Here is a 27,092-nt window from a genome sequence, read left to right on the forward strand (position 1 = left end):
GAGAAAAATACCCTTGTGAGTAAATGACAGTGAGCTATTTCTGACCACCAGTGTACTTCAAACTAGTTGACGATAGGAACTATTTTTGACACATGCAAATGTATAATTCAAAGTACCCATAAAAATTTATCATGGAAGCTACCATTAATTTTGACAGAAACTGGGAAAGTAACTAATTGCCTTTCAAATACCAATATTAAGAATATCATTTATTAAACTAGCACTTCAATTCATTTGAGTATGGAAAACTTGAGTTTGGGTTGAAGTATCCTGCCCAACTTCATATACCTAATGAGTGGTGGAGTCAAGACCCAGATCACTCTCATCTCATCTATTTTTCTAAACTTGATACTTTAAAAAGGTACCTGTGAAACAACGGACTTATTTTATAGGAATCAGGGCATATACTATATCTAAAAAATGACTGCTGTCTAATCCAATATATAAGTGGTAAATAGTCATTAAGTACATATCACTGTCGACCTTTAATCATAAACAAATCATTGCTCCATTTAGATATACTCCTTTTCCCTCAGACTCTAACTGACATCAGGAAAAGGAAAACAAATTGACAAGCACAAAAGGTCACAGACAATAGGCACTAACTTCTTCAATGCACCTTCCAAAAACTTCATGCTATATGAATAGAGTATCGCAGAAACTATTCACTATTCTTTCTTTTCTCCCCAGGCACACATTTTCCTTCTAAATCGTTGGTCCAAAATGAATATTTCTTATCATTTGAAATCTTGCCTGTTTTCTCTTTACTTTTACGTGGGTTTCTGATTCTCATCCTCATACAGCTTATCACTTTGAAAAGGAATTCATTTTATAACAAAAAAATTTTTTATATATTTTTTTTTTTTTTGAGACAGAGTCTCACTCTGTTGCCCGGGCAAGAGTGCCATGGCATCAGCCTAGCTCACAGCAACCTCAAACTCCTGGGCTCAAGCAATCCTACTGCCTCAGCCTCCTGAGTAGCTGGGACTACAGGCATGCGCCACCATGCCCGGCTAATTTTTTCTATATATTTTTAGTTGTCCAGATAATTTCTTTTCTATTTTTTTTTTTAGTAGAGACGGGGTCTCGCTCTTGCTCAGTCTGGTCTCGAACTCCTGAGCTCAAACAATCCATCCGCCTCGGCCTCCCAGAGTGCTAGGATTACAGGCATGAGCCACTGCGCCCGGCCTATAACAAAAATTTTTTAAAAATTGTACAAGAGAGAGAAAAACTCCATGGTTCTTGTTTGCATCAGCAAGGTCAAATTGTATATTATTTATGGACAAAGCGAATGAGACAGTTTGCTTGCTGAGGCAAAAGGGCAGATTTGTTATGACCACTGTGAATCAGATGGCTCCCAGAATCTTAGTCTATCTTAGCCCTTATCTTAGACAGTCCTAGTCTCTCCTCAACCAGAGGGCCCTGGATTATACCAACACTCACCTAACAAAGACTGTCCTTTCTCAAGACTGATGCCACTGTGACATATGCCCATTCAATCAAATCCTCTAGTACTGACTTCTTTCATGTCTTGAATTCAGACCCATCTACTCCCAATTTAAGCCAATGTTCCCATAGTATGGTACAATTACCTGCAGCAAGAACGGCTACAAAGCTTGTTATCGATTGCTCCCTACATTGCAACTTCATAACATTGAATGAATCAGACTTTCTGGAAGTGGGTTCCAAGAATCTGCATTTTTACCTCCCTCTCCAGGTGGATCACTAAGGTTGGAATAGTGTCTTAAGGCCTGAGACCTAAATTCTACCTTGTCCCTTGAATCCCTCTACCATGTCTTTAACTAATCCCTTCCTCCTGAAACAATCTTTCTCTCTCTCTTTCATGGACAGTGTTAATCTTATAATTCACTCTATTTCCCTTTTTGCTATTATTTTCGTGGATATATTTTTCCAGATTAGATTGTGAGCTCTTGGAGAACAAAGATTACATTGGGTATTCCTATTGTCACCCTACAGTGTCTGCCACATTGGCCCGCTGGGTAACACAGCTCAGCAGGTATTGATGAACTGTTTGCCTAATGAGAAAGTCATGTACAATACACTGAAGTGTGTCCTTCTATAGCCACTGTAGATTTTCTACAAACCCAATGATACACGAGTACCGACAGCCTCAAGTAGAGTTTAACAAATGAATTTCATAGCATTTTGAATATAAACATTTCAGGAAGTAGTTACGATAAATTTTCTAAAATGTACTTTAATAATAAACTAACACATCATATCTAAAGGTCAGAAATTCTTCTATGTGATTAAACTAATAATCCACCAAATGTTATTGATTTAGCAATTCCACTTAATATAGACATCATAAAAGCCTATGCAAATAATTAGAACTCTACACCTATGGCAAAGAGGCTGAAGGCAATATAGAAACCACAGAAACTCAAGTAAAGGGTACTAATATCTCTGAGATTAAAATAATTTCTTCATAAGTACCAGTGCTATTTATGGAATAAGCTGTTGAACATTACTTGTCATACAAGGATAAGAGCTAAGAGCATAAACTTTGGAGTCAGAAGGTCTTTGCTCAAATCCGGACTACACCACAGATGAAAAGTGTGATTTTATACAAGTCTTTGTATTTCAGTTTTCTCACCTGTGACATGGAAAAAATTGTGCCTAATACATAGTTGTGATAAGGTATGGATGAGAGATTAGGTCACTAAATATGAAATGTCTGATTTCAGATCAAAAGTGTAGTTTATTACGTTTCAAACAAGAAGCAGTACAATTAATCAAAGTACATACCTAAACTATTGACACAGTTTTGCCATCTTAACAGTAGCTTGTTTATGCCAGCAGCGAAGAAGCCTGGTGAGCAAGTGGCGATGAAATTGTGAAAGGCATTTTCCACAGCTTTTTGAGAATTGAATATTTTTCCTTGCAAGAAATGGTCCAAGGCCTGGAAGAAGTGGTAGTCAGTTGGTGCAAGGTCTGCAAATATGGTGGATGACAGAGAGTTTCCAAGTCCAGTCTCCGTAGTTTCAGCAGCGTTGTTTGTGTGACATGTGGTCGAGCATTGTCTTGCAAGAGAATTGGCCTGTCTCTATTGACCAATCTCGGCTGCTTCATCACAAGCATCCTCATCATTTTGTCCAATTAGTTGCAGTAGACATCCTCTGTAATTGATCTGAGCAGGTTTCATGAAGCTATAGTGGATAATACCAGCGCTGGACTACCAAACAGACAGCATTAGCTTTTTTTGATGAATATTCGGTTTTGGATTGTGTTTCAGCACTTCATCTTTATCCAACCATTGTGCTGAATGCTTGCCATTGTCAAAAAGGATCCATTTTTCATCACACATAACAATACAATGTAGAAATGGTTCACCTTTATGTCACAACAGCAAAGAAAGGCAAACTTCGAGATGATTTCTCTTCTGATGCTACTTAATTCATGCAGTACCCATCTATCCAGCTCCTTTACCTTGCCGATTGGTTTCAAATGGTCCAACGTTACTGGAATAGGAATGTCAAACCTTGCTGCTAATTCACGCATAGGTTGAGATGGATTCGCTTCTACTACAGCTTTCAGCTCATCATTATCCACCTTGGTCTCAGGTTGCCCATGTGGCTCATTTTCAGGATTAAAATCATCAGAATGGAACTTCTCAAACCATCAACACACTGTGTGTTCATTAGCCACATCCTTCCCAGGCTTGTTGGTATTTCAAGCTGTCTGCGCTGCATTGGTTCCACGACGGAACTCATATTCAAAAATAACACAAATTTTTGACTTATCCATGGTTTCACAAAGATTGCTCTAAAAAAAAAATTTGAAAGATAATCACAAGCCAAACTGTGCGTTTCAAAGAATGAGGATGTACGTCCACAATAAAAATAAAACAAGAAGTGTCAAAGTGAAATATCAGAGATCAACTGTCAAACTTAGTACTTAAAGAAATTGGATATTTCATACTTAATAACGTACAAAATATGTATGTGTATATATATGTATAAAAACATGTGGAATGGATAAGTGCTCACTACATGTAAGCTATTATTATAAAACCAGCAAACACCTACCTAGCCCTAAAACAAATGAGCTCAATGTATTCATATGATAAGCTCCATATCAGTTTCCCCTTAAAGAACATACTACTCCCTATTGCCCATTACATAAATTCTAAACTCCTCAAGAACAGAATTAATGGACCCCTATAATCTGACCTAATCTATCCAGTTTTATTTTCCAAATACTCTCCAACCCATTCAGATCCAATCTTTTCATTAATCTCTGAGTTTTTGCTGCTCTGATTCCTTTTCAGGAGAGGGGAGGCAGGGGAGAGAGGAAATCCACACGAGCTGTGTGAAGCTTGTCCTCTGGAGGGCTGCCAGGTGGTCTCCCCAACTCTGGCAACCACCCCCATAAACCAGTATCAAGATCCCTTCTGTGTAAAAAATGGGTGTTGTAGATGGCTGCTGCTATTCCTGAACTTCACTCTAAATGATTTCCAAATGTTATAAATTCTCAAAGTGGTCCTCCCCTTATAGAATCTCTACTCCTCTTTCTCGTGCAACGATGTATGACTCCAAGTCTGTGAAAAACTGGTGGATTTTAAATAACAACAATAGCAGCAGCAATAGCAACAATAACAGCTATAACTAATTTTAATAATTGAAACAATAATTTGCAGCTGCTGTGCTGCTTAAGGCTAGATAAGGTAAGGCAATCCTCTGCAGGTCATATTAACAAGCTGCAGAGTTGAGACAGTTGTTTACAAGGCTTTGCAATATATCCACCAATGCCTACACTGTGCTATCGATTCTGTTAATGAAATTTAACCTCTGAAAAATGAGTCAGGGCGCTGAAGAGACATATACTTTCAAAAGTCTTGCTAATCATTAAATGTCTTCATCACAATTGAAGCAGGAATAATAAATGACACATTTTATTATGTCATCATGTTCTGACCCCACAAACCATTCAATAGTGTTCTACTTTGTTTTAAGACCCATATACCTACTGGTACATGAATTTCAGGAATAAGTAGACACGAAACTTTCCTGTGTATTTCACATTAGCTGTTTTTAGAACAAGGTCTGCCTTACGTTCCAAGGTATTAAGTAGGACTTGTATAAGGACTTGCCAATGGTGCTTGAAATCTATCTCCTTTTAACTTCTTTTAAAATATTCATTAAGAACTAAGTGTGTAAAGAGTCCAGGCTTGGAGTCAAACTGTACAGGTTCAACTCCATTACTAACCACATGATCTCAGGCAAGTTACTTAACCTCTTCGAGACTCAGTTTCTTCATCTATACAATAGGTATAATAATAGCACCTACTGCACAGATGAGGATTCAAAGAATGAAAACAGGTATCGTGCCTGGTACAGTGCCTGACGTGTAGTATGTATCATAAGTGCTAAATCACTATGATTATGATTATCCAAACAAGTGTTAGGAGAGCAGTTATTAGTCAGGGCATGAGTAAACCTTTAGCAAAAGGCTATCCCCAACTTCATTTAAATCATTGCAATATTCATCGTATTGTCTCAAAACTGACTGAACTGGATTGTCCCAAGGTGTACACTGCTTACAGCAAGACCTTGAAGCAATCTATTAAAAGTAAAAAATTTGCCTATTCACGTTTTTGGCCTCTAATTTATTCTCCTTGTTTAGATTTGTCCCTTAAAAATTCCACCAAAAATAGAGCAAGAAGTTCTGAATTCAAGGTTGAGGACCCACTGAAACTGTTACAGCAAAACATATAGTGAAACTTCATCAATTTAGATTTTAGTCAGAATTTGTAACAATTTACTTCAGGAGAAAATTAACTGTAAAAAATTCCTGTAAAAAAAAAAAATCAGGCAAAGCAAATTTACATTAGAAGCCTGATATTGAAAGTACAAAAAAATTGGTCACGTTTAAGTTAAAAACAATATACATTCTTTTTTTTTAATGATTCAGAGCATGTTATTTGTTTTTAAAGATTTGCATGTAAAAGGGAATGCTAACTAAAAACTGAAACTTTGCTAACATTAATGTAGATAAAGCTAGTTGGAAATATTGTACATCTCTGAAAATAGTAAAATGAAAAGATCTTATCATTCCAATTTCCAACAATAATAGATTGGCTGGCTGTTTTCCAATTCATGGTATTTTACTTTTGAGGCTCAGAATGAATTAATATTTTGTAAAGCTTTAAATTTTAAAACCAAACCTGGATATAGCATATATATCAAAGTTCTGTTCCTAATGTAGATTTTATATAATCTGACTAAAAATATTGGATGGAAAAGAAGGCTGTTGCCAAAGTCCACATATTTCCCCTATTAAACAGAGGTAAGCTATGTCCCCAGAAACCATATTTCAAGCCCACGGCACACTCGTGAACTAAAATAATGAATGATAATGCCTTGTTCTCTGCATTAATATTAAAGAAAAGAGAAAATAGAAAACTTTATAGCCACTATCAGCTCTCTGGACCATAAATCTCAAGTTTTGAGAATTGCTTCCCAAAAGGGTAGGGAGCAAGGATGAGTTGTGAGAGCTTCGGAGCCTAGAGATATTTTTTAGCAAGCCAGCAAAGCACTGACACAAATTTCTACATATCTCTGGCTGTGAAAAGTCTCATTTGTGGTGATTTATATTTCCTCATAAAGAACTCTGTAGATAATATAAGCCTGCTGTGAGGCTGTATGACAACTTTCAAACCAAGAGTTACACGACCATTCTGTGAAAATAGAGCAAGAATAGATGAGTAGGAAAATCTGTAGAAATAGTATTTCTTCTGATGAAAGGCCCAAATACTGTTCTTCCAGCAGGCACCCTGTTCAGAGAGTCACCTTTCACTCTTTGTGTGCATCTCATGGATAATACTGGGTTGTCTATACTAGAAAGTATTATTTTTTTCCTGAAGATTGACTATGCACTGGGTGTGTGCATGCTTGTGTAATTTACAACAAATGACACTTAGACATCATCACGCTCAAGTTTAGTTGCCTTAATAAGTTACTAAGGGAAACACAGAGAATAGCATGCTGACAACCCAAAGTCAACGAAGTATAAACACTGTTATTCCAAGTGTCACTGGCATGTTATTTCCTTTTCTCCTGGCATCTGCTCTATGTTACACTGTACATACACACGATACCGCAGCCCATTAAACTGTTTTCAGTTAACTCGGAAACCAAATTAGTACGTTACATGTTTATAAGGCTGAGAATTACTACTTCCCTGTGAAATTATACAATTAATCAGGTGTGTTATATCTCTAGGCGATGTGGCCACTTTTGACATTTAGGGATAAAAAGAACTATCTTTAATTCGTTTCCATTTTAGCATTTAGTCTCAGTGGGGTAAAAGGAAGCAAAAGGTGACATAATTCCTTCTTCTCCCTTAGGAGGTCAGAACTCTACAAGCTTCCGCAGTCTCATAATAACGTTTTGAGTTCTTAAGAGGAATAAAAATAAAAATCATTGTTTTTGAACTTCTTATCTGAGAGTCACAGCTTTTGAAAAATTCAGACAATGGGAAGGGTACTTAGGAGTCTTTGGTTCTTTTGACAGATACTATGAATTTCTATCAAATCCCAATTATCTAATAGCTTTTAAGTCTCCCTTTGCAAACTTTAAAAATGGTCCAGTGTCAAAATCTATTAAGCAGTGGTATTTGCTCCACTTTCCTTTTTCAAAGTCCTGGCTTTAATTTCTCTGATTCTTTTCAATGGTAGTTAAACTAGACTCATCCTTCAGTCATTTAACAAGGCATGCATTTCCTTTTAAAAGTCTCATTACTTGATCAAATAATATTGCTCACAATTTTTAAAATAATAAAGTATTTTTTTGTATCCTGCATTCCTATCAATTGCCGCCTCCACCTCTGATTTTACTCAGACTATCTGAAATGCTCTGGGTGAAGCCACTACCAGAAGGCAGTGGTGCAGGTCTGTGCTCCGGCGGCACCTAAGTTGATGCAGGGCATTCTTGTTCAGAAGGGGAACAGGGCACCTGGCAACAAACAACTGTTTTCATAAGAGAAAATTACAATTAACACACAAAAATTTCCTCAAGTCCCTAAATATCCTTTCATGTTCTTTATTTAACCTTCATTTAAGAGCCCTTGAAACCCATTGATGCTTTCCTAAGAGACGGCTAGGGACAACCTGAAACAGACACAATTCTCTAGACTCATTTTTTAAATAAGAAGATGCATTCTTGTAGGCTCACTAAAGAACTGTGGAAGTATACAAAAGGAATAGAAAAATTATTTTCAGTTAGAGACCTGATACAGTCCGGAAAAATTTCTAGTGTTCAAGTGGAAAAAAACTGTTCCATTCTATTTTCAAAATAAAACAAAACAGCTACGCATGTGGCTCACGCCTGTAATCCTAGCACCCTGGGAGGCTGAAGTGGGAGGATTGCTTGAGGTCAGGAGTTTGAGACCAGCCTGAGCAAGAGTGAGACCCTGGATCTACAAAAATTAGAAAACTTAGCTGGGTGTGTTGGCATAAACCTATAGTCCCAGCTACTCAGGAGGCTGAGGCAGGAGGATTGCTTGAGCCTAGGAGTTTGAGGTTGCAGTGAGCTATGACGATGCCATTGCACTCTAACTAGGGTGACAGAGTGCAAACAAAAACAAAATGAAACAAAAAAAACCCAACAATAGTTCTGTTTGTTTGTTTTTAAGAGATGGAGTCTCACTCCGTCTCAGGCTGGAGTGCAGTGGTGCGATCATAGCTCACTGTAGCCTCGAACTCCTGGGCTCAAGTGATCCTCCCATCTCAGCCTGCTGAGTAGCTGGGACTACAGGCCTGAGCAACCGCACCTGGCCAAAAAAAAACCTCAATGGTTTTTAGTGACTAAGATATACTCTGCACCTATATCTGGAGACTTACTATTTGACTAAAATTTGTCAATTTCCTAACACTGCCCTTCAACCCTTTTATGTGTTAAAATACATAATGTCTTGAACTACCATGCACTGGTCCACATACCTCAAAAACTATAGGAGGTGATCTAGTATTTCACCACAGACCTACTGAAAATTTCAGCTCTAAACCCTTTGAATCTGAGAGAAGTTGATGCTAGAGCAAGTAACACTAAACTAAGACTTCAGTAATCAAAAACATTTTTCAATAACGAAAGCAAAATGCACACATATTTTACTGAAGTAAATATTGAGTTATTCATTTTAAGGAAGTACATTGTACTTATAGGTCACCTCCCCTGCAAGAGTAAAAGACTATGAACAGTGAAAATGATTACCACCTGCTTTGATAATTGTGCCGTTTTGACACTCTAGTACTTCAATAAGAAAAACTCAGCAAAAAGGTGGATTGGCGTGAGCTGTCAGGAGCAAAATAATTCTTAATGTAGATTACTAAAGTAAGCCTCTGAAAAACCAGACATCAAGGGGAATGAAGACTTCCTCAGGCATATGTAATCCTAGCATAATGCTCCTTAAGAATATAGGAAATGGTCTTAAAATTTAATCTTTATGCATTTATGAATTGTTTTTTAAGTGAACTAAAATATCAATCTGGGCTATTCAAGTTGTCTTCACTTTTCAAAGGACGAAAAACTTTTTGGATTGAAGGTATCTTTTTTAGCAGACAACTGGTTCTTCAAAAAATATTTCATTAATTGAGTCTTGGAAATAAGAAATACTGTGATAATGAACTGTGATTATTATACCCATTTTACAGATGAAGAAAGTGCAACTCCATGAGGTTAGGTGAATTGGCCAAGTTCACATAGCTATTAAGAGTATAGGAGGAGGATTCAGGCCCAAGGCTGCACTTAACCAGAGTCTGTGCTTTTTTTTTTTTTTTAAAAAAAACAAAACATGTTCTACTCTCTCCTTTGATGTAGTCTTAGCATATGTTTAAAAAACATTACTAAGAAACTAGAGAACTAATGCAGAGGGTACAGTAAAATCTGTGGCCTCTAATTTATCTGCTTTTCTTAAAAATTACCATATAAGAAATAAAAAAATTTAATAGTTTGTTATATGGGGTTTACTATTATGACATTTATGCCTTCAATAAACATTTATTGAGCAACTCTTCTGGATGCTATTTTCTAAATTTTTTCATTGAAAAATACAGTTTTTCATCAATGTAATAGCTAAGTAGATTCTCCATATTATGGAGAACTTACCTGATTTTATAAACACTTCTATGAGAAACTATAAGTTCCAAACAACTCACCTGTGAATAAGCTTTTGGAACACATCCAATTGGCAAGTGAAGAATTTTATTTACCTTAGTATTCCCTAGTTTTACTATATATTCTTATGCCTTTAAAAGGTCAGTCAATAACCATGTTGTACAATTAAATGATTTCTGAAGCTGATCTTGATCATTTTAATATGATATCTCTTAGGAAATTAGGTTATTTATTTTGTCAGTTTTAAAAATGGCGTAGTGTGTTATTAAAATTGCCTAACGACTTAAGACAAAACTGTAAACTTTGAATTAAAATACATAAAGCAGAGAATTAGCAGTAACCACATGCATTAAAGTAGCTATATACTGTAGATTTAAGAATGATGTCCACAGTAACACAGAATGTCCCAGCTATAACTTAGATGTAAAAAACGCTAAAACAATTCTCTGCCTTTTTAGTATCATTTTCAGAAAATGCCATTTGTCATCTTTATTGCAGGTCTCTCATTAAAACTCACTAATTCCTGAATCAAGTATGCAATCATGCTTCAGTCTGGGTGGTGAATATTCAGTCAATTTAAGAAGAATTTCTTAGAAAACGTAACTTTTCTGGCTTCTGAAGTTATCTGGGTTAAAAGGGTCAACCACCTGGGAGGATACAGTTGAAATATATTCTAGAGATGGAAAAGTATTCTTCAGAGAGCTAAAAACACAGATATGCGCTTAAAATTTATCTTTCCATTATCTGCTTTGGGGTTTCTAGAAGAGTTTATAAAGTAGTATTCTCTAAACAGTAGATGTCAAAGTAAGTGTTATTTGTTTCTAATTTTTTAAAAAAAATATAAAGTGTGTTTTTCCTTTTTAAGTATATGAGACCCAAGACTTTATCTCTTCTCTTCTTTTAGTTGCTTACCTATTTAATTTCCTCTCAGATTAGCCACTTAGCTGTGCAAACTTTTTTCAAGTTGCCTAACTTTGCTGTGCCTCAGTTTCTTCACCTGTAAATGGGACAAAAGTACTGTTTGAGAATTGTAGGATGCTCAGAATGGTGCCCGGGACAGAGTATGTGCTACGTAAACCCTAGTTACCCTTATTTATTAAATATCTGCATGTGCCAAGCCATGTAATACACAGCATAGAGCAGAAACAGTCGTGAATAACCTGCCGTAAATATATAACGTCGGGGGTAATAAGTGCCTGAGGAAAAGTAAAGCAGAGTAAGAGTGTAGAGAATGATAAAGATATTTTTATGTAGGGAGGTCAGAATAGTTTCTCGGATAAAGACATTTCTGAGCACAGATCTAGAAAAAGTGAGAGCAAGGACATGAATGCCTGGGGCAATGAGAAGCCTACGGCAGAGGGACATTAAAGTACCTGACATCAGGGTGCCTGAACAGGTAAGAGGAGGGGAACGGAGGGTGGGTGGCTGAGCAGAGAGAACAGGGCAGAGGGTGGCAGGGAGACGTACAGCAATGGTGGATCTTGCTGGACAGCTTAGAGACCTGGGAATTTTGTCTTGGTGAGATAGGAAGTTGCTGGAAGGCTCTGACAGAGCAGTGGCATGAGTGGGAAAAGCAGGAGCCTGTAGCACAAGTGGAGACCACAGATAATGGTGGCTTGGCCAGGGTGGCACAGAGAGAACTAGTTCAATAATTCAGACACACTTCACCACTCTACAGTTTCCCTAAAAATTTCCCTTTAATTAGCATTTATGGAACACCTACTAAGCAAGGTACTGGGCTAGGCCTCTGTACAGATGTCATCTTTTACCCTAATGCTGCAGATCCTCATTAAATAAAATAAGATAGGGTATTAAAGCTCCAAGAGACTTCTAAAATCATCAATTATAACCACATTCTTTTATAGATGTAGAGTTTGAATTCTAGAGAGATTAAATGATTTATTCAAGATCATAGCTAGCTCTTTCCAAGAGAAGAACTTGGGACTCAGTTTTCCTTACTTTACAAAAGGGTATATTCAAAGCAGCGTTTTACGGAATTCCAAAGATAACCTATTTCAATAACTTCCCTTTACCTCTTCTGATTTAAAAATAACAGCAAAACTTCTTTCAAACATGTTCTCATTAGGTTAATATTTATGAGCATCACTTCTAAAGTGAATATTTTTGAAGTTTCTAAAATGAGTATTTTTGAAGTTTCTAAAATTACTATCTCCTTTAGGAAGTCTAAATAAACAACTATTGCCTTAATCAATTGACTGGCAGTTCTGCACATCTATCACTAATAGAAACACCACCAACTTTCTGTAATTACTTTAGTATGCCAATCTCTTACCAAAATAACTTCTGTAGGTTAAAAACAGTATTTGCGGCTGGGCGCGGTGGCTTATGCCTGTAATCCTAGCACTCTGGGAGGCCGACGGGGGTGGATCGCTCAAGGTCAGGAGTTTGAGACCAGCCTGAGCAAGAGTCAGACCCCGTCTCTACCAAAACATAGAAAGAAATTATCTGGACAACTAAAAATATATATATATAGAAAAAATTAGCTGGGAATGGTGGTGCATGCCTGTAGTCCCAGCTACTCGGGAGGCTGAGGCAGAAGGATCGCTTGAGCCCAAGAGTTTGAGGTTGCTGTGAGCTAGGCTGACGCCACGGCACTCACTCTAGCCAGGGCAACAAAGCGAGACTCTGTCTCAAAACAAACAAACAAACAAACAAAAACAGTATTTTCCAGGCAGGGTGTAGTGGTTCACACCTGTAATCCTAGCACTCTGGGAGGCCGAGGTGGGAGGATTGCTTGAGCTCAGGAGTTTGAGACCAGCCTGAGCAAGAGTGAGACCCCATTTCTACCAAAAAGAAAAAGAAAAATCAGCTGGGTGTTGTGCCTGTAGTCCCAGCTACTCAGGAGGCTGAGGCAGGAGGATCGCTTGAGCCCAGGAGTTGGAGGTTGCAGTGAGCTACAATGATGCCATTGTACTCTACCCAGGGAGACAGAGTGAGACTCTCTCAACAACAACAAAAAACAAGACAAGTGAACACCCTTCCTCACAACTCCCCGCCCCTTAAAAACAAAACAAAACAGTGTATGTCAGATTCAGGAACGGCCCCAGTTTGCCTTAGCCATAATCAGCGATCATAGCAACTTAATACACTGTCTGTTCCCAAGGAAAAGAGAACATAGCATAGATACAGTTATGCTTGAGACAAATAAAGAATCTAGAATTATAAGGGATGTTTTATTTTTAAAGTAAATTGGAAACTTCATATAAGATATTTTCAACTACTGCATTTTCTTAATTTTATATAACTCAAAGACATTAAGAAAAAAAGAAATCTTGTTGAGGATAAAGCAGAACTTGGTAAGAATTCTCTAAGTAATCAGGTGAATATCCTGTTATGAAACACTTATCTTCCCTTCCCCCAAATCTATGTTTGTATCTGAATTTTGGCACTCTAGTCTGCAATAAATGTAAGTCTGCCCCGAGTACCTTAAAGTAGGACGGCCAAAAGGCTACAGCGTTCTTTTTTGTTTTTTTCCCTTGGAAAAGTTAAAAGAGATTTTTAAGGCTGTGAGGAGCTAAATGTACTCTCGTCCTAGCAAGAACATTTTGTAAAATTGACTGGTGGGCAGTCAAGCTTGTTCCTGAGATTGGCAATAGAGCTTCTTGTAACGTAATAAGTGTGAAAAGAGCCATTTCCCAATCATCTTGTTCATTCCACGCATATTAGGAGAGAGGAAAATTCAACTGAGGGCCAATTCTCCCCTAAGAAGCCTTTAGTTTAATTATGACCACAGTACATTAAATGTCTGTAAGACATCCATGTTAGCTCTGCAGCTCCTCGTCTCAGCAGCGAAAGAGAGGAAACCCTTTCATTACTAAAAGGACGGGGAAGGATGCTTCTGTGGGTTGAAAACATGGTTGAAAATTCAATTTAACTGAACACTGGGCCACTGTGCTTCTTCTAAATGAACATCTCTTTGCTGCTAATTTTGTGCTATTTTACCTTTCATTAAAAAAAGTAATTCAAGTTAAACTCAGCTGAACAGCAAAAAGCTCTTCATATTTTGAAGCATTTTGGAACAATTACTTTGACGGGAGCCCTTGACAGTTAAATGACTCCGTTAAATGAATGTTATAGAAGACACATAATGATTTTTAGTGAAATATTGAATTTAACCACAAATGAGGAAAAACCAGTCATAAGCACTATGGGTATATATGAATAATAACATCTTGCTTATGAACCTGAATGAATTCTCTAATTTCTAGTAATCATGAGTTAGAGTAGGAGACAGGGCTGAGACTGGATGCAGGGGCTTGCAGCTTGGGTGCAGGTGTTCAAGTAAACAACCCTCAAGTTGAAGCTAACTAGAGGGGCTGATAACCACAGGCAAGAACTAGCTTCAACCAGCTTGTCAGCTATCTCTTGTCACCTTACATGAACTTTGGCTAATTACAATATCATTTACATTGCAGTTTTAACATTTCTCTGCCCTTGAAATCACCACGACAGTTCTGAGACAACCATATGATGTATGAAATGAGAGGGAACCCAATTCTAGGAATTACTACCTACATTCTTAGTAAAAGCCAACTCCTTGAACATTCCTTCCTCAATTAGTAAAACTGTGAAAGATCTAAAACCACTTCCTCCCAATGCGCCTGCTCTCTTTTAAGCCTGCCTGCTCTCTCTCCTGAGAGTGTACTTTAGCTCTCAAAAAAAGATGTTGCTTGCTTGGCTTATGTGGTGCATCCTGAAATTCTTTTCCCAAAGGTCACCAAGAATGTGGAAAAACCTCCACTTGGAGGTTGGTAACACATGCAATCAACTAGTTAGCTGGTACGTATGTTTCCCATGTTGGTGCACTCTATTCATTTTTGGTTTTTGCTTCTGTTGTTGGTTTTTAATCTAAGAAGCCAATAAGAAACTTTCAAAACGAGCAATAATTTTCTCTCACATTGGTACGGTATTTTTACAGTTAGGCAATTAATGAGATGCTGTCCCACAGCTGAAGTCCTTCTCTTTCCTTTTTCTTGTTTGCCGAATGAGATTCTCTCACAAAGTAAAAAATCAGCCACAGTCAAGAGCATGCTGCCTGGGAACACGTGAATTCACTGCTGTGCCCGTGTTTCCTGCCTCTGTGGGACTCAACATTCCTTTTCTTATTTTATGGATCGAATGTGAGATAGTATCAAGGCTTTTACATGTTTTCTCATGACTAACGACTGAAATATGTACTGAAATAATAAAACTGGTACTGTTCAATTTCCTTTTTAAATTCAATTCCAGTATAAGTGAGAGTGCCGTTGTGATGGTGAAATCCAACTTACTATGAAATTCTGTTTTCTGGATAAGAAGAGCTAGAAATCCCTGTAGACTTAAACCGTGTGGGTTACAAATGGGCAGGGACATTCAGACTGAAGAAATGAGTCAGAAAAACAGGCATGTTCTTGTTTGTCAGGCAAATCCGGGTGAAAAGTCGATGCTGAGCATACTGGGTGGTATTACTTGGATTTCTACCCACTGTGTGCAGCTGCACTTCCTGATCCTTCCAAGCGGGCGAGGCACAGTTTTCCCCATGTTCCTACTGCTCCCTGCATTTATCTTCATTCAGCAATTGTCTATTTATACTTTAATTGCCCACTTACACGTCTGCTCCCCAGTAGAAGGTAACTCCCTAAGACATTCCTAAGGGAATGTCTTTTCATCTTGCATCCCCTGACATTTCTGAGCCAAGATTTGGCTGTTCAATAAATGTATTTTTGAACAAATAAATTTTTAACCTCTTCAGTTGACAAAAATACACAGGAAAGGCCAGCGAGTTTAAATATTTGATACTAGTGAAAGGGAAGTCCCGATACACAGCAAGCTGCCTAAAGTAGATATTACCTGTAACCTTGCTACTCAAAGTGTGGTCCACAGACCAGCAGCACCAGCCTCAGCGTCATCTGGGAGCTTTAAACCTACAGAATCTCGGGCTCCTCCTCAGGCCCCCCAAGTCAGAATGTGCGTTACAACAAGATCCCCAGATGACACTTATGCACAGGGAAGTTTGAGAAGCATTGACCTATAATATATGATAGCATGCTGCCAAAGAAGTGATGGTATAGGTAATGGAGAGTAAACACGGCCATGGCATTGTGATTAATACTGAGGTCTGCTGAGAAAGTTACAGGGCTCCCTCAGGACAGTCACTCAATGCTCACAGGTGGGAACTCACTCATGCCAGTTCCCTGGGAACCCCTTCTAGATACTTCTTCACACTCTTTCCTGTTTAAAGACACAGCTGCTCTTAATAATTGTCTTTTCTCCTTGGTGCAGAGAGTATTTATTATCAGCATGCTGACATTTGCAGGAGTTTTGGCTTTCTCCACTGAAAATGTGGATGATTGAAAGGATATTGCTGACACCTGAATAAGAAATCCAATGACTCCAAGCTATGTAAATTTAATTATTTCCTTTAATTTTTTTCAGGAGTCTTTTTTTTTCTTTTCCTGAGCTTTGGAGAAGTCCTGGCAATTTTCATTTAAAAGAAATACAAGTCAGCAGTGGTTCACTGAACAGGCTGACATGCAATTTCATAGGGGGAGAGGCGCTATGTCTTTAATCTAATTTGTGCTCTCAATTCCCAGCTAATGTATCTAGGGATCCTGATATATGCATTTACAAGGAGACATCTGTAATGCAGAGTCCAGCTCTCTGCGATTCTCTGAAACATGGGTAAAAAATTAGTCTGGGTTCCTGCAGCTGCCCTACAACACGATAAATCTCTATATACTCACAGATGTAGAAATATTCTCGGCCTGGCCTGAATTCAAATCCTAGAGAAAAGGGAGTGAAGAGCTGGAATTTTTCAGAGAACTTCAGTGGTCCATTTGGAGAGTGAGGCCGGTTACATTCCCATCTCTTGAACCCTTTGGACGTGTGGTCGCAGGCACTGTAGCCATCAAAGTTCACCATGTAGAGGACATAGCGCTCAGTCTTATCTTCTGGAACGGAGTCCTCATAGTGAGGGCAGAAAACATCCAGGTAGTCATTAATACACACATCAATGTGGTAGTCACCCCTCTGGAATCTGTTGGAAAAAGAAGAAAAAGATGTGATAACTCATAGAGGAAGGGCTTCCTGCCTGGAATCAGTGGTTGAACACTTCAGTATTTCTGAGGCTGAAGGATGTAGTATAACAAGTTCTTATTGAATGCCATTATGATTTGGGGCATGGTTTGAAATGTTGCATTTCCAAATTGAAGCAACAAGACATTTTACAGAGGGAGTCTATTATATTTGTTTCAAAATACTCTATAAATAAAGTGCTTCACTTTCATTTTAAGTATTATGTTAAATACTGCTCTTTCAAAATGAGGAAGTGTATGGAAGTACTAATTTGCTGTTTTCCATTTTTTCTTTCATTCTTTTTTTTAGACAGAGTCTCACTCTGTTGCCCGGGCTAGAGTGAGTGCCGTGGCGTTAGCCTAGCTAACAGCAACCTCAAAATCCTGGGCTCAAGCGATCCTACTGCCTCAGCCTCCCGAGTAGCTGGGACTACAGGCATGCGCCACCATGCCCGGCTAATTTTTTTTATATATTTTTAGTTGTCCAGATAATTTCTTTCTATTTTTTTTTTTTTAGTAGAGACGGGGTCTCGCTCTTGCTCAGGCTGGTCTCGAACTCTTGAGCTTAAACAATCCGCCCACCTCGGCCTCCCAGAGTGCTAGGATTACAGGCGTGAGCCACTGCGCCCGGTCTCTTTCATTCTTAAAATCCTATATATTGAAGCAAACTTTTTATATTTCTATAATAGTTTATTAAGTTTCACTTAATAAATGGTTTTGAATAAATCAATGAGAAAATTAAAGAACAAATAAATTAATTGTTTTTGTTATAACTGAGGCCATTTTCAACTTTCTATGCAAATGTGGGAAATTTGGGAGAATTAGAACAGTAAAATTTAAGTTAGAAAGAAAATTCCTAGGACAACAGTTCTGTATTAGGGAAAAATAAAAAGGCATAAAGATGAAGCAGTGAGTGCTTGAGCTAGACCTAGACTGGAAACCCAGGTCAGTGTCTTTAGCAAAAACATAGCAAACACCATGTCAAATTCATCCTGAAATAGTTACAAATGAACACACACGCATGCGCACACACACGCTACTGCAAACACTACACTCTCTGCTTCAGTTTTTATCTCATAAAAGTTTTGCTTATCTGTTTTTTTTTGCTTATCTGTTTTAACTAATATGTTCTTCCTCATCAGTTGAACAGCATTTCCCAGATCACAGTGATGTGAAACAGAAATTGTTATGGATACAACTTTCTCACCCTAAAATCATGGTGAAAAGCCTAGAAAACTCCTTTGTTTTTTAGCTAGTGAGGAAATTCTTCTGTGAGCCCCTGGAAGATTCATCATAAAAGTGTGTTACTGCTGAAATACAGTGCTCATAAAGTCATATAATCCCGAGTTGGACAGTCTCAGTGTGAACACTTCCTGGTGATGGTAAGCCAGTCTATTCCATTTTTGGACATCTCTAAATGTTAGAAAGTTTCTTCCTACATTGAGCATAAATCTCCTTCTGTGTAATTTCTACCCAGTGATCCTACTTCTGCTGCCTAGAATTATGAAGAGCAAATCCAATTCCTCTTCTACAAGGTAGTCCATAAAACATTTGGAGATGTCAGCTATGTCTCTCTGTATCCTCCATTCTTCAGACATGAAAATCCTGATTCCTTTGATTATTTCTAGTATAGTTCCCAGACCCCTCATCATTCTAGCCTCTTGACCCTCCTCATGTCCTCCAGTTTCCCAGTGTGTTCTTCTTCAAATGCAGCACTCAAGTATAACAAAGACCTCTAATAGCTTGTGACCAATGTTCACCCTGGTACAAATACACGACCTTCTTCTCTGGATGCTAAATATTCATTGACAAACCTGAGATTCCCTTCTGGGAGACAATATTGGAAAAAAGTGGAGGTGCCACTCATTTTGAGCAAGCAGACCTAGATTTAAGGACTGGATCTGCTGTTGTTTGAGTGGGAGAGTCATAAATCATCCTGAGCTTCAGTTTCCTCATAGGTAAGCTGGAATAATAGTAAGATCCTGCCTTGCTGGCCTCAAATGGATGCTGCAAGCTTCGGACGAGGAAATGTATGAAAAGCACCATGGGAATGTAAAGCACTGTTACTGTCATCAGGATAGAGTAAGATGTATTAAAATAAATAAATAAGAAAATATTAATTTTAAAAGAATAGCAGTAAGAACATTCCATGGATATAAAAATACTTATGTTTCCCTTTTTAAGAATTTGAGAAGAAAGGAAATCATATAAAAATCTTAAATTCTGTCCATTAATACCAAATGATCCATAGAAACTCCATTAACTCACGCTTTTGAAAAGCAGCATGCTGATTTATACAAGAGAAATAAGGAAAGATTATCAGAATATTCACTTTTCAGTGAGAGGATCCCAAAATACATAACCAATTTTTAAAAACAAAAAACACTTGGAGGTATTTATATTTACAATGATCACCGGTTTACTCTTTCTTCATTATTGGCAGACAACGATTTGTCAAGATGCAAGGAAAGCCTGTGTTGCTTTTAAAAGATTTTTGAACGTCAAGGTAACATCACTGCCAGAGTACAAAGAAAAGACACTGCAACGTGCAGATAAAAGGGTGCTGGGATATGAATCGTCAGCACTCAGAGTAGCCTGACAGTTTTGGATGAGAGCCAGACAAGAACTGCAGCAGAAGGCAATGCCCAGATGCACTTTATATTATTATATTATTATTATAGATTTTGAAGAGATTCAAGGGGGAAGGTTTTTCTTTCCCTAAGTGTCACTCATTTTAGTTTCTACTAGCATTTGGCACTGCTCAAAAGTGAAAATAAAAATTAAAACTGCCATTGTTTGGACCCATTCTGTTATTCCTCCATTCTATAATTCCTTTATTCCACAAATCAAAAAAGTCACCGTTTTTTGATGCCTCAAATTTAGCTCCCCTTTTTTAACTTTTAGCCCTGTCAATTTAGCTAAAATTTTAATAAAGCAAATTGTGGGGCTGAAGACCCATTCAACATTGTGTGGACCTGTTATCCCATCTGGTGACATTTTGCTTTATATGGAGTATTAAGTGAATTACTGTGGTGCTTATTTTAAATATGTTATCGCACCAGAATTAGCATTTCTACTCTCCTATTCATTGGACAAAGAGAAGATGATGATTCACCATAGAATCAATTTTCACTTTTGTTTCAATCTTTAATTTACATAAATTAGTTTTCTAATGTAAGTTTAAATTTATATGTAAATTTAAATGTAAATTTCAAATGTAATGCAAATTTAAATGTAAATTTCAAAGAGTGGACAATATAAACATAAAAACAATGACAAATTGGAACTCATAAAAGGCATCGGTATAAAGACCCAAGTATAATCCAAAGAAAATTTTAGGGTTAGATATTCTAATGTGATACCAAATCATGTTCTCTGGGTACAAAGTAGCACTGAACCATTCTTTTCTGGCCGTACTGTGAATTAGCACATAAGCATGGATAATAATTGAGTGTTTATTACGTTACATTCATTATCTCAATTTAATTTCTGCCACAATCCCACAGAATAGACACTACATATTAGCATACCTACTTAAAGATGAGGAAACTGAGATTGAGAGGTCAAGCAATGTGCCCAAGGTTATACAGCTAGTAAATGGTGGAGGCAGAATCCAAACTCGAACATTTTGACCTCAGGACTGGAAGTTCTTCACTAATCTATTTTGTGAGCACTTGAATTGCTAAAGTCCTTAGGTATGCTCTGTATTCCCCCAGAGGGAACCATTTTCATTCTTGATAGGGTTTCAGTTCTGTCCTGCATTCACTGATGTAACAAACATTTGCTGCATCCAGAATCTGCTATGTGCTTTACATATGTTATCATATGAAATCCCCAAACACCTCTGTGGGGTAGTTATAATTACTTTCACTTTACCAATGAGAAAAGGACATTCAGAGAGAATGACATAATCTTAGTTTAATTTTTCACAGCAATTAAGTAGCAGAGATAAGATGGAAACCCAAGTCTTATATGGCTCTGAAGCATATTGTCTTCCTAACCACAACGGCTCCAAAGGTTCACCAATTGTAGTAATTTCCCTCTTAAAGAATTTGAGTACTATCAGGTTTACCTTATGTGTACACTTATCTTCTAGCAGAGCCTTGCAGCAAGGTGTCCCGACCCTACCCTCTTCACCACTAGGCTGGTCCCAAATTCCTAAACTTCCAGCTGAAGGGTGCATCAACATTTAGAACAAGCCTCAGATTGCAAGGTTAGCTCCTGACTCATGCACATCATTCTAGCCTTTCACAGAATAAAGTGCTGTTAGGTTCAGCAGCCATTCACATAAAGGGATCTCTTTTCCATCAGGAAACAGCTTTCATGAGCTTTAGTGCATATTAAAAGAGGAAATTGACATTGTGGAAGAATGATTCTGCATGCCAAAATTTACAAATGTCATGGGTAACACGGCCACTGCTTCAACACATTTGTAAATTTCTTGAAAATTTTCTTATAAATGTCTTCTCTTTACTCCTTATCCTTAGTTCCATCCATTGTACCTGCAGTTCTATACTTCTCTCTGAGATCACCACATAATTTTAACTATAAGAATATCTGGCTGCACACCAACAAGCCAGCAATAATTACAACACAGTCTCTACTAAATTATCACAGTGGTTTACAGTGTAAAAGCATGCACATTTACCGCATTTACAAAAGTGATTGTGTTCGAGTAAAACAATTACTGCCCTGACTGTTCCCACAATCCAGAAGTCTCAAGAGCCAGGAAATCTTGCACGCGTAGAAAGATGGCCCCTGTTCCCCACTGGGTTGCATGGCTGCTTAAGCCAATGTTCTATAACATGTACAGTTGACCTTTGAACAACACAGGTTTGAATTCTGTGGCCCTACATGGATTTTATTCTGCCTCTGCTATCCCTGAGACAGCAAGACCAACCCCTCCCTCTTCTTCCTCCTCATCAGCCTGCTCAATGTCAAGATGATGAGGATGAAGACCTTTATGATGATCCACTTCCATGTAGTGATCAGTAAACATATTTTCTCTTCCTCATGATTTTTTAATAGCATTTTCATTTCTCTAGTTTACTTTATTGTAAGAATACAGTATATAGTACATATAACATATAAAATATGTGTCAATCAACTATTTACAATATTGGTAAGGCTTCTGGTCAACAGTAGCTAAGTTTGGGGCAGTCAAAAGTTGTATGTGGATTTTTGATTGTGGAGGCGGGCCAGCACCCCTAACCCCCACACTGCTCAAGGGTCCACTGTAACAGTACCTACACTCTGTTACGGCAAGAATACATTTTATACATTTACCAAACTTTGGCAGTAGACTGGTTCAGAATCAACGTCATATACATTATGAAAGGGTCATTTTAGTTAATTAAGAAGAATAAAATTCAGTGTGGCAACCAGTCCTTTATAACCATCTCAAACACCAAAAATGAATTATGCACTTTACATTAGTTCCTGATGAACCAGAGGCGACCTGGAGGGCTGGGTAAAAAGCATATTTCAGGGGCTTTTGATAACAAAAGAAACAACTGAAGCTGGGGTTAGAGCTGAAAGCTGTGCCTCTATATGCAGACAAGTTGCGAAATACTATTTTGATTATCAGTTTAAAACCACTGTTAATCTCTCTCCCTTTAGTTAACCTATCTGGAAGAAATGAATCATGACTTGAATCTCAGAATTCAAATGAAATAATGACAACAGAGGTGAGATAATAGTTGACAACTGTCTTTTCATTTAGTTATCAATAGTGTGCCCCCCAACTTTCTACTGGGGGAGGAACCAAAGCATTGTTTGATGACACTACTTAGCCTAAACCATAAGGACTTTGTCCTCCTAAGTACTTTATATTTTTTAAATTTCAAAATATTAAGGGGGTACAGATGTTTTAGGTTACATGGATCACATCTGTAATGCTTAAGATCTGGCTAAAGGTGTGCCCGTCACCCAAATGGTGTTTATAGTAACCATTAGGTAGGTTTTTGCTACTCCCCCATTCCCTCCCCCACCCCAAGTACTTTATTTTCAAACCTGGGTTCCCGAAAAACAAGGGACATCTAGTCCTTGAGTACTCTAGGTCCTTTACCAGCCTGAAGTATAAGTTCTCAACTTACCCTGACCCTGTTGTTTTGTCCCTCTTTGTTAAGGCAGGTAGACATCACCTAGCTTTCTCTTTCAACGGATGTTTCTTCAATCTTACTCCCTCCTCTACCATATGCCCTTGTGTTGTGGCTATTGACAGTGGGGGGGCCAAGTCGAAGGGCACAGGAGCAGGGCCCTGGGTTTCAGGCTGCGGAGGAACAGCGTCATAATCCTCCTTCTCTGAGTTCTTCTTTAGCTACTTTCCCCTGCAGTGTTCCTCCTTTCATTCCATCCTCATTTGCTAAAGCCAAAATGCATTTCATTTTAGTAGCTGGAAAAGGAAGGGTATGGTGCATATTTAAAACGTTCTAAATTGGCCTTTAGCATATGTTGCTGGCACAGCAGAGAGCCTGCTTCCAGGGAAATATGTACTGAGGTGTTTTATCAAGCAGCTCGTGAGTGAAGATTCTTCATAAATATAGAAACGGCACACTGAAAGGAGACTGTGTTATTAGAGGTTAGGAAGCTGTGAGACACTTTTATCCCTCTTCATGTAACGTTTTAAAGAATTCAGTAATGAAAACGTTATTTCCCATGAACTGGATGGTTGATTATTACATGTTAAATGTATTTTAATCTGTCAAAGAGGTGATTGTTTTAATACTCCTATTTGAACAGAACTCCAGTGTCGCTTCTTTAATTACAAGCCAACCTAATGTATTCCATTCTGATATCAAAATGTAAAAGAAGGATATGATTTATGGTCAGAGAGTCAGCAAATTTATCAGCTCAGGGTTCCTCAAAAATTTTAAACTAAATCTAGAGCGAATGTATCTTGGGAGCACTGTCTTTCAAATTCTACTATTACTGATTTAAAGGCTAATTTCCAAATAAGGTGTCCCTTTTTAATCAGGAGAATTTCTCATTTGTTCCCAAAGGCCCCAGTGGGTCCTGCAACAGACATGGATGTAGTTTATAAATATGTTTTTGTGAGGAGATGGGCAGGACGGAGTCTCTGTTGCGTAACATGATTCTTCTTGCCTCCTTCTGCTATGCCTTTCAGCCCAGAATGCAAGCCTTATGGCTTCCCCATTCTAAATTTGAAGATGCTCTTTTTTTGTTTTCCTGCAGAGGTTAAAGCATGAAATACAAACAGTAAATCAAACTTGGGGTAGATAAATAATATTAGCATCCCTGAGGGCTGAACAAATATTTGTTTTGCTAATTTTAAACTTTTCTTCTCTCTCATGGGCTGAAACATGTCTTTTAGATGTATTGGTAATCAACCTTCATTTTCAGCTCAGAGAGAATCAGACTCATGGGCAGTTTCACCATTACCAGACCAGTTCTTACGGCTGAGTAAGATACCGCGTGACGACTGAAATGCGTAATTTCAGGCAGTCCAATCCAGCTCTTTCAGGTTCTGGAACATACTAATAACAATTAATATTCCAGAGAAGTGAAGACTTACAAGTTAAAAAAAAAATACTCAAGGATGAATTTCAGAGATGTTTTCTACTTATTCTTTTGCAGCAGAAATGCATCATGCTACAACACAAACATTTTCATCCAATGAGACATAAGATACTGACAAAATATTTGGAACCCAGAGTTGGTGTTCTGTTTATCCATTAATGAAAGTTCCAGCAGAGTTCTTGCACATGCATGTTTTGGTAATTATAAATTCTGAAGCATTAGAGCTTTGTCTTGAATTCAATAACTTGGTGATGGTAATAAGACATCATTTTCTTGGCCAGATATTTAGAATTCATTGGTGGTTTAGTATATTAACTTGACACTTTTTTTTGCCTCCTGCATGTGTGTGTGTGTGTGTGTGTGTGTATGAGCGTGTACTTTAAAAGCAAGTGATTTAAAAATCCCACAATTAACACTAATTACCCATATCAAATAGACGGATAAGAATCTCAAACAGGCCAGGGATGGTGGCTCACGCCTACAGTCCTAGCACTTTGGGAGTCTAAGGTGGGAGGACTGCTTGAAGCCAGGAGTTTGAGACCAGTCTGAACAACAGTGAGACCCTGTCTCTAGTCCCAGATACTTGGGAGGCTGGAGCAGGAGGCTTGAGCTCAGGAGTTTGAGGTTGCAGTGAGCTATGATAACACCACTATACTCAAAAAAAAAAGAAGAGGAAGAAAAAAAAAGAATCTCAAATAGGTTTTGCATGTTGCTTTCCTTTCTAGTACATGTCATGTCAGTCTGAATGACTTTTTAAAATTATCTCCCAGGAGCAGCACCTGTTTGAAATACAGGACCCACAAAATGTTCTCTCCTCCAATGTTTTCACTCATTTGGAGTTTGTCTTATTAGCTTGACGGAGGAGCTCCAAAGGAAACAAAGCATTAAATTGGCAGAGCCTAAACAAGACTTTCCTTCAGGAAGGGCCTGGAAGCTTTGGGTGACAGTCTAATTGCTTCTAAGCCCCCAAAGAGGCCTCCGGCATGGAGTAAGAATGTGTCAACGTCAACAGGCCAAGTCAGGCAAAGAATTAACCAGGCAGAGTTCTAAAGACCCAACACATCACAGATCACTTCGAATGGTTTTCAAAAGGGGATTAAAAAAAACAATATGAAGAATTAACATCTGGCAATCTGTATAGTCCTAACAGAGATCACTCCCACAATGCAAAATAGGCTATTTCTCCACTCCTGCTGGCCAGGAGCTTCCTGGCAAAGCTGCACTTCACACCCTAACTTATCTCCAGAGTTTTACATCCCATCAACAGGGACCACGGCACCTGCCACAGCCACATAGACTCAGCAAAAGGAGATGCAGAAAATTATAACACAGGTTATCCAGCCACTAACTTAGGAGAACAGGATTAAATAAAACGATTCTGTTCAGAGGATGTGGCGGTTAATCAAACAACCAACCCACCTACCAAACTGCTACCTTCCATGTAGTCCTTTTTGTACCCTAGTGGGATAGAGTCACCCAGCAGAATTTCAGGCTGTTCAAAGTGTCATAAATAAAACAATAACCAAAGAGTAATAATAAATCTGCTTTCTGTTGCCCCACTCAGAGAGGGATTTTTGAAAAACAATGATTTAATAATTCTTAAGTAGACAGTGTGCGAACAGTGAAATAAATCTTTGTTTTAGGGGTTGATGATAGCTTATCGGAATCATTACCATCCAAGCCTGAGACTTGGCCCCGACTTTTAAAAAATTAGGACATCAGAGGCCTCTATGGCATGGAATTAATCTCTTAATTTATTGTTAAACAAATAAACAACAAACTGGAAGAAAGGAAATACATACTTTATGGCTTTCTTTTATGTTTGATATTCGTAAGACAAGGAGAAGCATATATCTGATAATGCTAGGGCATGATAATAGTAATAATGTTTTATACAAAGCTTAAGAATGTAAAGCAGACATTGTTGCTGTTTCTATGTAAGTTGGCATGTGAGAAGTTAATTACTTTTATTTGGTTGGTTAGGAACTTGTGAGCAGTTGGTTACAAATCTCGAACCAGGAATGAGGCTAGTGAGAGAAAAGGGATCTGAACTCATGAGAAACTGGGTGTGGTTGTAGTGCACCTATTAGGCGGGACCGTGCTGAAAGAAAATCATGTAATTATTATTTAATATTTTTATATAGACCTCTTTTTTATGTATAGATCTCCCCGAAGACAGTGCCGGTGTTTATTTGTGTCTATATGCCCAATGCTTAGCACGGTTCCTGCACATAGTAGTGACTAGATAGATGTCCAAAGAAGGGAAATTGTAGCTGAACGGTATGAGAAGCAATGCCTAAAAACATGAAAACTGTGTAAGGTGTCCATTAATCTCTTCCTGTGT

General features: G+C 38.0%; 1 protein-coding gene across 1 annotated transcript in view; it reads right to left on the minus strand.

Moving 5' to 3' along the window:
- EFNA5 (ephrin-A5) overlaps nucleotides 1-27,092 on the minus strand; it is a 280,580-nt gene that overhangs the window by 33,872 nt on the left and 219,616 nt on the right. The window contains exon 2 of the mRNA XM_012647370.1: nucleotides 16,880-17,172. Coding sequence (XP_012502824.1) covers nucleotides 16,880-17,172 — 293 coding nt within the window. The remainder of the gene's footprint in view (nucleotides 1-16,879; nucleotides 17,173-27,092) is intronic.

Source organism: Propithecus coquereli, unplaced genomic scaffold (assembly GCF_000956105.1).
Source record: "Propithecus coquereli isolate 6110/MARCELLA unplaced genomic scaffold, Pcoq_1.0 Scaffold265, whole genome shotgun sequence".
In the NCBI taxonomy this organism is placed as follows: Eukaryota; Metazoa; Chordata; class Mammalia; order Primates; family Indriidae; genus Propithecus; species Propithecus coquereli.